This window comes from Phalaenopsis equestris, unplaced genomic scaffold (genome assembly GCF_001263595.1).
Source record: "Phalaenopsis equestris unplaced genomic scaffold, ASM126359v1 Scaffold000866, whole genome shotgun sequence".
In the NCBI taxonomy this organism is placed as follows: Eukaryota; Viridiplantae; Streptophyta; class Magnoliopsida; order Asparagales; family Orchidaceae; genus Phalaenopsis; species Phalaenopsis equestris.
The window spans coordinates 79,437-91,256 of record NW_018165306.1 but is presented as its reverse complement, the minus strand read 5'-3'; the positions used below and the strand labels follow the sequence as shown (position 1 = coordinate 91,256).

The 11,820-nt window shown below is 36.4% G+C and overlaps 1 protein-coding gene across 2 annotated transcripts in view; it reads right to left on the bottom strand.

Annotated features, from left to right (window-relative positions):
* Nucleotides 1-207: 207 nt before the first annotated feature.
* LOC110031913 (aminoacylase-1) overlaps nucleotides 208-11,820 on the bottom strand; it is a 70,735-nt gene continuing 59,122 nt past the window's right edge. The window contains exons 3-4 of one of the 2 annotated variants that reach the window (XM_020735349.1): nucleotides 986-1,234; nucleotides 208-521 (exon numbers count right to left, since the gene is read on the bottom strand). In XM_020735349.1, coding sequence (XP_020591008.1) covers nucleotides 408-521; nucleotides 986-1,234 — 363 coding nt within the window. In that variant the 3' untranslated portion in view covers nucleotides 208-407. The remainder of the gene's footprint in view (nucleotides 522-985; nucleotides 1,235-11,820) is intronic. The other variant, XM_020735350.1, reaches the window with a different exon arrangement.

The window sequence follows — 11,820 nt, the reverse complement described above, 5'->3', positions numbered from 1 at the left end:
TACCCAATGGTTCGTATGCTTTAAACAGGCAGACCAATCTTAAAATAAAGGAAAGAGAAGGGACGGTAAATACCTTCTCGACACGCTCCAGTTGATATTTAAACTAGATTCTTAAACTTTTTTTTTTTTTTTTGTTAATCTCGAACCGCCCAATGATCATGAAAACAGGAGCTCCAGGCCAGCATCCACATGGTACGCAAAAGGATATATGGCAAATTTTGTCATAAGCCAAACTATGTAATTACAAAGATAAAGGAAGATAAATTCAGCACGTTCACAGTTAAATTACAAGTCCTTCAAAGTCTAACAACTAAGGCCCAACCTACAAGACAGGTTTTGCTGAAAATAGTAGCGGACGTGAAACATCAGAAGAGCTACTAATAAAACAGGGATGGCTCTTCATCAGTTTACAGCTCTGCCCTCGATTCATCATCCAGGACAAGCTCCCTATAAGTTGTAAACTCTTTGATGATTGATTCGTAAATAGCAATCCCTTTCAAGTATTCAGCTTTGTTCAAGAACTGCAAACCAACAGGAACTTCAAGAAGCAACCACAAAAACTCATAAAAATGCCTTACTATACAAAAATGATCTGAGAACAAAAAGGGACATTTACACGCATACCACTCAATTCTTATGTGTTTACATATCAAACTCCAAAACATCAATTTTGTACATTCATACCGCCTTACCTATGCATGAAAAGGGTGGATTTTACTTTTTAAAAGTTAAAAAAACTTAAGTTTTGATATGATATGAAAGATTTGGGTGGTATAAATGTGAAGAAGTAAAGTTTAGATGTTAGATATGTAAATTCACAGGAATTGGGTGGTATTTATGTAAAAAGGGATGCTGATAAAAGGGACAAAGGAAACAGAATAGAAGCACATTCAATTTCCACTTATAGATATTGGGGACGGTAACGTTGGCTAAAAATCTAAGCATGTATAAATTTATTGTATTGGCACATACACAAATCACTAACCTCATTATGGTCATGGAGTAAAATTGGAGTATTGGCCATTGGCGAAAATCCAAATGCTGGTATACCACGTGCACGGAAATAACGAACATCAGTGGATGCAGGAAAAATCTCTGGTTTAGCAAGCCTTCCATTGGCCTTTTGTACAGCATCGACTAATAAAGTCCACCATGGGTTGGAACTATCAGCAGTTGTAATGGCTGGATTGCCAAACATGTCATGCACAGGAACTTTCTGAATGAACTGTCCAATCTTAAAAGCACGCTTAGTACAATATATTTATGGATTCATTACGATTAAGCAATAAAATTTTAGATATGGATAGCAGGAGTAAGTGCAAAATACTTGACGTAATCATATGTAACAAGTTAAAATAATCAATTTCAACTTATTTCAAAATGATATTGTTAACGGTGTGAAATGCCAGAGGCATGTAACCCTAAAACTAGTACGTGAAAAGATGAGCAAATTAGTTGAAAACACAAAATGTGCGTGATAAGATGAGCAAATTGACAATCATTGTAGGTATTTTCTTCTGTAGTTTTTCTTTATTTTTAAAAATTTCATTTTTATTTTCCTATATTAATCATGCCTAAAATGTCGATATGAGAAAGCATAGTGTTCTCAGGCTTATTTTAATAATTGTTATAGCTTTGGTTCGATTCACTATTTTGAGTGTGACATTGGTGACGATTTATATCAAGGTTAATCTAGAAAGAAACTATGCTTCAACGCCTGAGCAGTGTTTAGAAGTTCTTCTTCCTGAGACTTCATGTTCGGTTCATTCATCAGTAACTTTTGCAACCAATCAGGCAACTCTCATAGCTTCCTTGATATGGAATTTTTACTTCCAATTTTAGTTTTCTACAAGTTGAGAAGTTTCTCTACTACGGGATGGTAATTGGCTATTAAAGAAAGCTGAGAATTTTGGCTCCACTCCATGGTCAGCCGACCGCTTCACAAAATCTAGGAAATATTTGATTAGGGATATTTTTGGAAACACTTTTCTTAATTTTTTTCCCTTTCTATTTTACGTTACTTTATTTTTTATTTCAGAATTATTTTCTTTCATAATTTAGACTAGATATATTTGGCAAGTTAGTACATTAGGAAGGAGATTGAATTTTCTAAAAAAATGTGCCTACAAGTGAATAATAAAAATTAAGTAATTTTTCCTCCTCATATCTGTTTTCAACGTGGTATCAAAGACCAGAAATCTATCGTTCGCTTTTGAGGACTCCGTCTGCTTCGTCCTCTTAGTCCTCTAAAAACTTTGAGTTCGAAGAATTGCCAAAACGTCATCTCCTCCCGTTCGCTCATAGCGCTATGTGGTTTGTATCCTTCAGTTAGTGTGTTACAGATCGTCGCTCGACCGAATTGTTCCTTCCGGGTTCTTCCTAATAGTACGTCGTAGATCGTAGGCACGGGACCAAGGAAGCTGAGAAGTTTGGCTCCACTCCATGGTCAGCCAACTGCTTCACAAAATCTAGGAAATATTTGATTAGGGATATTTTTGGAAACACTTTTCTTAATTTTTTTCCCTTTCTATTTTACGTTACTTTATTTTTTATTTCAGAATTATTTTCTTTCATAATTTAGACTAGATATATTTGGCAAGTTAGTACATTAGGAAGGAGATTGAATTTTCTAAAAAAATGTGCCTACAAGTGAATAATAAAAATTAAGTAATTTTTCCTCCTCATATCTGTTTTCAACGTGGTATCAAAGACCAGAAATCTATCGTTCGCTTTTGAGGACTCCGTCTGCTTCGTCCTCTTAGTCCTCTAAAAACTTTGAGTTCGAAGAATTGCCAAAACGTCATCTCCTCCCGTTCGCTCATAGCGCTATGTGGTTTGTATCCTTCAGTTAGTGTGTTACAGATCGTCGCTCGACCGAATTGTTCCTTCCGGGTTCTTCCTAATAGTACGTCGTAGATCGTAGGCACGGGACCAAGGAAGCTGAGAAGTTTGGCTCCACTCCATGGTCAGCCAACTGCTTCACAAAATCTAGGAAATATTTGATTAGGGATATTTTTGGAAACACTTTTCTTAATTTTTTTCCCTTTCTATTTTACGTTACTTTATTTTTTATTTCAGAATTATTTTCTTTCATAATTTAGACTGGATATATTTGGCAAGTTAGTACATTAGGAAGGAGATTGAATTTTCTTGTGCATACAAGTGAATAATAAAAATTAAGTAATTTTTCCTCCTCATACCTATTTTCAAAGTGGTATCAAAGACCAGAAATCTATCGTTCGCTTTCGAGGACTCCGTCTGCTTCGTCCTCTTAGTCCTCTAAAAACTTTGAGTTCGAAGAATTGCCAAAACGTCATCTCCTCCCGTTCGCTCATAGCGCTCTGTGGTTTGAATCCTTCAGTTGGTGTGTCACAGATCGTCGCTCGACCGAATTGTTCCTTCCGGGTTCTTCCTAATAGTGCGTCGTAGATCGTAGGCACGGGACCAAGGAGGCAAATCGTCTCCTCTGCATTCTTCCATTATTTCTACAGTTAGAATCCTTTGTTCGTACATCACAATTGCAGGATCCTCTCGTTCGTGCATCTCAATGAATCCATTGATTCAATTTCAGCAGAACAGCGCGTCACTAGTCCATAAAACAAACCTAGCTTCCTCCTGCCACCAGACCTCCTCCTTGCAGCCAGAAATCTCCTCTGCCAGCATGAAAATCCTCTTTGTTTGTAATAATAACAAATTACAATTTTTATTAAATATAAGAAAAAAAAAGAAATTCCCTGTTCAAGACACCTGCAAAGCATGTGTTGTTCATTCGAAATCTCACCGCAAGTGGGAGAATTAAGATGAGGTATTCCCTCATCCATTCGAAATCATCCCATGAAAGAGAGAGGGAGAGCGTGAGAGAGACAGAGGAGGAAATGAGAGCAAGAAAGGGGAGTTGTGCCCTAATCGAAGAGGAGGAAGAAGAAAAAGTAAAAGAAGAAGAAAACAAAGAGGAGATTACCGTAGAGCTGCAGGAGTGTTCAACCAAGCCTTCCTACGGCTTTAACAGAGCGAACCGAGTGAAACGAGGAGGATGGATCGAGTGGCCCATAGAAAATCTTTTCCACGATCTAGAGACGCTCGATCGAGCACCTGGAGGGCTCGAGTGACTCACCTGAGCCTTCTTCTTTTGCCTTCGATGTTCCATCAGTCGTGCGAGCGGAAGAAAAAGGGAAGGAAGAGACGCGCAATGCTTTTTGGACACAAGACAAGCTCTAGTCGTTGCAGAAGTTTTTCCGGCGAGTGTGAGAGCTCGATCGCGACTTCCTGGGACATAACCGAGCGAAGGTGGAAAAGGAGAGCTCGTGTCTCTTGCATAAAAGATTTAGGGTTTGTTTGGGGCAGCTGTTGATTATTTATAATTGCTGATAAGCAGATTATTCTGATAATCTGATAATCTGCATATTATCAGAATAAGTTGGCTTATTGTTTGGGACAGCTTATTCAAAATAGCTTATTGATAGTTGTGGCTGTATAAATGACCTTTCTGCTCTTGTCTGGTAAAACTGTTTGAGACAGCTTGTTTAGAATAGTTTATTGATAGTACAGAAGTATATAGTGTAGGAGCATAAAATCATCACAGATCAGTTCCAAAAAATGAAATACAGTTCTCACACTATCGTGAGTATCAGAAAAAATAAAAAAAGAATAATGACAAGTACAGCTATAATGAGAAATATTAAAATATTCAATTGCAAACTCTAGCTACGTCTATCCTCAGTTGCACTATCAACTTGGAAAAACATCGGATTCTCATCATTGTTGGCAGTGTAATAAGTGGGACTGTCGGTCAATCGAAAAAAACCACAACGAGCTGAAACATCCTTGCGACAACCGTAGAACTGTCTCCCACTGCTATGAGGCTGACGCGACGTGAGTAACGGAGCCGGTAGTCCACAATAACACAAAACAACTCTGTCTGACACTAAAATCCTAGAAGTCATGTCGGTATAACTGCAAAAAAAAATAAAAAATTGAATGTCAGATCCTAAAAAAAATATCAAAAAAATACACATCAAAATGAATCTATAATGTACTAAAAAAAGAAAGACTTGGTAGATTAGCTGTCACAGATAACATCTTCTATAGACTCCTTCAAAGCAGTCATCTCAGTCACACCCTCCGCGCATGAACTTCAAATTCATTACAGTCATTGTCATTCTCAGGAACTGAATGCCCGATCAAAAGTTTTGATTGTTTTTCATAGACATTCAGCTCATCGTTATCAACCATACTGAAGTCCGTATTTGAACGTGAAAGATGTCGTCGGATGAAGTTATGAAGTGTCATTGTTGCTACCACAATATGCACCTGCTTTTGAAATGGATATGTGGGCATGTCACGTAGGATGACCCATTTCTTCTTCCAAACCTCAAACGTTCTTTCAATTACCCTTTGTAAAGGAGTGACGTTTGTTAAACATTTTTCCTACCACGAATGGTGCCGCTTGCTCGCTCAAAATCAGAAATATTATACCTAGTGTCTAGATATGGCTTCAGATAACCCCTCTGCATAGGATATACAACATCAACTAAATAGTATTTCTCTGTTATAAAAGACATTGTTTTTTACAATAAATACATATAACTTGGAGTTTTATAAATCAAAACATACCTGAAGGCGGATGAGGAAAACCCTGCGATCTATTCCTAATAGCATAGGAGAAAATCCGACTGTCATGTGCACTCCCTTCCCAACCCGCCATAACATATGTGAAACACATGTTAAAGTCACGTATCGTCATGATATTTTGAGTAGCAGAACCACTTCGACCAATGTAAGTCACCTTGTTATGGTAGTTGAACCACTTCGACCAATGTAAGTCACCTTGTTATGACTAGGTAGTCGGGCATCAACGTGAGTACCATCAATTGCACTTATGCAGTCCTGTTTTACAGGGTTAGAAAATATTTATATTTTGGTTTGTACGTGAAGAAAATAATAGTTACATTGAAGTAAGGCATGTAACGGGGATTAGTTGTGATTTGTCCTGGAGTATTAACAAATGATGGATCCTCTGGTCTGACGATTTTAACGGCTAAACTAACAATTGTTTGTATGCCTTTGGAGAAATAACGGAGTATTGTCTCCGATGAATGCTGAAATCTCTCCATAGCACCTCTAATTGATTCATTCTGTGACAGAATATATAGTGTTATAGCCAATACCTCCCTTATCGTCGTTCAAGAAGAACCTTGGAGTCCGTGATTCAGAGATAACTCTTGGAGGAGATCCATAAATATTTGTACAGTCATTCGAAATATGTTGTTGAACCTAATCGGATGTCCAGAATACATGTCAACTACCCATTTGTCCCCAACAAAGTTGGAGGTCATACGGAGTATACGAACACTGCTTGATCGGTAATACTCCAACAATAATATGACAATAGCTGCAGCCCATGTCATTCTCTTACGACATTCATGTTGTGGATCCATCCTAAAGGAAGAAAAATGTCGGTTAGTTCAGCGATCACTAACCAATAGAGCGAACGAGAAATAAACAATGAGAACACTCGCCAGTTACAATAAAAATGTATAGAACTCTACTAAATGACATTCATGAATCATGTAGAAGTACAGTTTAAAAAAAAAAACATAACTCCAAATAACAAATAAGTACATAATTTCAAAGAGTTCATAATACAACAAAAGAAAACACAGAAAAACTCATTCATTCACAAGAACACGCGAATACTCAATGTCAGCTCTGGTTCCATCGCCATGAATATTTGCCTACGTGTTGGATCCTCTAACTTTTTCATACATACTGCATGAAAGCGCATGCCCGCAACTAATTCAGGGACAGTAGACAAAGTTCGAAGACAATCAAAGATAGTGCTGTCAAGAAGTGGAGCGACGATGGAGCTCCAAACGCATCTGAGTCGGCCAAATGAAGCTTTCACAAAAATGTCATTTTCTTTCTTCATTCTTCCAAGCCTGGGCCTCTTCGATTATGAGCTTGACTCCCCCAACTCCCTCTAGTTAGCACTATGTATTTCTTTGTCAAGTGCCACCGGCTCTAGTAGGAAATCATTTGGTATTCCTGCAAACCCCGTCTTACTAGGGTTGAATGCATGTTTTCCCGTTGCCACAACCCCCTTGAACATTATGTCAAGTTTATCTTCAAGATTCAGCTCTATTCCGCTCTGCTTGTATTTTTTCGCTACAGCATTGCCTTTAACATTACATTAAGGAGGAGGTTTAAGGGGATAATTGGTAAAATAAAAAATATTTGCAATAAACAAAATGATAATGTCTATTTTACCACTAATTTCTCGGCCCACTATTCATCTGGAGCATCAATTGTCCGTTTAATAGGATCCTAGCCCAACCCCATGGATCCACGTTTCAGCTTCTTCCAAATTTTCTACTCCTTCAATTGATCCCATTTATTTTTAAACTTTAGTCTGTCATAATCTCTTCAAGTCAGTTCTTTAAACCTTTTAGCTATATTTTGTCAACATTCCTTATTGAAATAGGTGGTTGGTCTGTTCCCGATCTCAATCTCGGTGATACAGAGATTGCAGAAAATATTTGTAACTTTCTTATCCCACATCGCTGACGGACCACCTTCATTTGCCTTAGCCATGGTGGAACTATATGAAAAATTGCATATGTATAAGGAAATTTATATTGTAACTCAATATGCATAAGAAAATTATTGAAGAAATAATTGCAGAAGCAGAAAGCTAATTATGTACATACTTTCAAAGGATTTGCTCATAGTTATGAATCTCAAACCTTTTTTCTGCCACCAATACCAACAACGGTGTCCAAATAATAATGCAATTTCCACAGTGTAGCCATTTGCTCATAAATATATATATAATGACACATAAGAATTATGTGGTTCGGTCAAATACCTATATCCACAGTAAAACATCGAACATATTTTATTATGCAATTGTGTAAAGTTACATAGCTATGAATCTCAAGGGAGAACAGTACAACATGCTCTCAGCTAACCCGATATGCTAATAAAAGTACCTCAACTAACAAATAAAAGTAGCTCAACTTAAACTAATGTCGAGCATATTCAAGAATGCTAGTTTAGCAAGCCAATTTTTTCTCTTTATATTTTTTATTTCATAGCATTCAATAAAAGAGATATTCATGAAGCTATTACAGGCTTCATCCTGTTGATGTACCAAAAAGAAATGTTGTAATGTCGTGCTATTAGAGGCATCATCCTGTTGTTGTACCAAAAAGAAATGCTGTAGTGTTTTTGGAAGGTTTTTTAGATTTAGGGACTAGGTTCTAGCCTTTCCGTTTCAAATATGATATAAAAATAACTAATGCATTCTTCTGATCCTCATTTTGACAGCTATAAAAGTGTCAAATATGATTGTAGAAATGAAAATGATCTTTTTCCTTGCTACTGCTATATTACTTAATACTTTTCCAAATTCAATTAAGGGCAAGTACAAACATACCACCCAAACCTTTCATATAACAACAAGAATGCCACCTTTTGAACCTTTAAAAATAGAAAATGCACCTTTCCATTTTATCCAAAAAGTTTAGTAGCATGATTAGAAATAACTACTAAAAACTGCAATAAGCTAAGCTAGCCCGTAAATTTTTCTAAACACTGTTTGCCAGCCCCAACTTAAAAGAATTTATCGGTACAAGTACACAAGTGGCCATTTTTTACACTAATATTTGAGATGATTCTTTTGAAACCAAAATGGTTCTTTCAATAGCCCAAAAAACCTTAAAAAACTAATGTAAATCATCACCATTGCACTGGAACGCAAATCAAATGCATTCATTGCACTGTACAACCAAAATGGTTGTTTCAAGGCACCAAAAAACCTTAAACAACAGTGTCCAAATAATCATGAGACAACTTTCAAAGGATTTGCTCATCTGTCATACTTGCAATATTACCAGAAAAAAAGAAGTCGAAAGTGTACTGAAACACATATCCAATGCATTCAATGCATTCCAAAATAATCTAGCAAAGGCATCCTCAAGAAAACCCTAAACAATCAACCAAATCTTGCAAAAAAATGACAAAAATAATCGAATCGATGTTCGCGAGGAGATGATCGAGCCATAAAACCAACCAGAAAGCATAGCAGCACATAGATCTCACCAGAAGAACGATCGAATCGATGTTCGCGAGGGAGAAGGTTGGGGAGGGGGAGGTCGAGGGAGAGCGCAAGAGAGATCACCCAAGGACACGGGAGGAATTTGAGCCTTAAACGCCAGTCGCGAATGCCGAACGCATCTAGATCCCCGCGTGCGACTCTATAGGACAAATAGAAGACCGCGCTTTGCGGTGTTTTGAAAACACCCATCGAATGCGATTTTCAAACAGTGCGGTGACGTTTTCAAAACCCTGCCAAACCCAAATAAGCTGCCCCAAACAGACCCTTAATCTAAATATTGCATATTTATATTTATAAAGTATGTAATATTTTCTCGTATAATTGGTTCACAAAAATTGGAGAAGACAAAAAAAGGAGAAAAATGAGTTTATAGCATAGGAAAGAAACCTGATATTAATGTAAATGTTTAATCATTTTTATTTTGCTAATGAAAGTTTAGTTATAATTAATTAAGATAAAATTTCAATATGTTTACCTTGAAAATAAATTAAAATCTTTGGAGAAGATTAAATTCGTGAGAAAAATTTCCATGTATAAAGTTTAAATTTAATATCAAGCCCTAAGTTCCTAATTAAGTTAATCTAAATTTAGCTTATAAATTGTTAACAAATAAAAAAATTTTACAATTAATTAATTAAATATTGCTCAATCATTTAATTAAAAAATTAAGAGAAATAAACAAATTTTAGATATTTATAAATGAATGATAATAATAATTGTAAATTAGAATTAAAATGAGGACATGTGTGATAGAAATTGAACTATTCTGATAGGTTCACCAAGGACTAGACAGACCGAGAAAAAACTAATTGTTGACTATACAGGTGGGTAAATAAATTTTTATTTAGATAGTTATGTTTATTTATCAAAGCAATTGTACATATTTTTACTAGTTTCAGCATTTCTTTTAAAATGCAAAAAAATATTTTTTTAAAGCTATATATAATAAAAGAAATCAAATATGACATATATATATATATATATGAGTCAGCTTTTGAATGGTACCGGCGGGAGAATGCAAGCACAAAAATAGAAATAGAAATGAAAATGAAAAATGGTTGTCAAGTTTTATGGTGGGTTAGAAAAGGTTAAACATATATTTTTTTAAAAGTAAAAATTTATATGATGTCTGTCAATAATGAAAAGACTAGCATTAATCAATTAAAATTAAATGAAACTATTTTCTTTTTACTTTTTACTGTAGTTTTACAAAATGTTTTAAAAATGAGAATTATTATAATTTAGAAATATTTGTTCACTCAGTCATTTAACTCACACCTTCAGTTACTAACATTTTACAGGAGGACCATTTATATGATAGATGAATCCTCGATAGTACATGTACGGCATCGAGGAGTGCAAGCTGATAAGTATTATAGTTCAGTTTTATTTTATGTTAGATGTGAAAGTATAAATATGAATAAACTATTGTAAATAAAATTTTTATGAAATATGATGACTCTTTTGTATTTTGGATTTCATTTTGTTGTGAAATGAAGCTGTTAGATAGTTTTTTTTCTTGACTGATAGTTCCTGATTTGGTAATTTCAAACTCCTGGGCCAAGTCGTGGCACTGCCGCCTTGCAAGGCCATACATATTCTTCCTTGCAGTCTTATCTCTTCCTACAGGACCTTCCCTGCACTCCTTTGCCGCCAGAACTCACCTTGTAGTCGGAATCCTCCTACTATTGGCCCTCCATACGAATCCCTTTAGTCGATCTGCAAGCCCTCCCTCGAAGGCTCTTCTTTTCCTCTAGTTGAGGGTTGTGTTTGCTTGTTTTAGCACTACTGGACTCGGTTTGGCTCTAGTTGAGCGCTGTGTTTGCTTGTTTTAGCCCTGCTGGACTCGGTTTGGCTCACTCGGTTTGGCTCTAAAGTGGTTGTTTTAGCCTTGCTAGGCTCGGTTTGGCTCTAGTTGTTGGAGGGCTTGGTTTGCTTTGTTTGGCCCTTACCCGAGGGATGGTTTGGAGGTGATTTTGCTGGCTTTGGTTCCTACTCCTACCCGTAAGACCCATTGGAAATTCTCAATTTTAATGAGTTTAATTTATTCCTTCTTGTTGAGTTTGAATCATTTGAATGGTTGTAGATGGATCAAACTTGTTACTTTGAGAGATTGGTGATGTTTTGTGCTCTCCTATGTATATCAAAACTTGTAGAGAATTGATTTGGGTTTGCCCCGGTCATAAGTCTCACTTGTTGTTCATTGGGTTTGCTTTAGTCATGAGTTTCCTCCCCTTCTGTGCCTCGGGTTTACCTTGGTCGTGAGTCCTACCTGCTGTTCATCTCTTTGTAGTGATCCCTGGCCGTGAGCATTTATTTGGTTTTGTGAGAAAATTTCATGTTTATTTGATATATGAGGCTATTTATTAATCTGAAAGTTGGGGGAATTTTGATTTCGGTATGAGTTTGAAAATATTAATGGTGGTTTCCCCGAGGTCACTCTCTTTTGAAGTTTGGGAGATTTCAAACCTCGCTTTGGAAAAGCATTTAGTGGACTTGATTAATCCTATGTCTTTGGGGTTTGGGAAAATTCGAGCAAGCTTGCCCTTTAAGTTTGTTGGGAAAGAGCTTGGGCCCTACTTTTTTTTCCAGGCCTTTTCGATACGAGTTTTGAGAACTGATCCAATCTCCTTTTCGGTATTTTAGATGGATGAGTGCCTTCTCTCTCTCACCCCATTTTTGTTCTTTTCTTTCCTTGCTTCTTG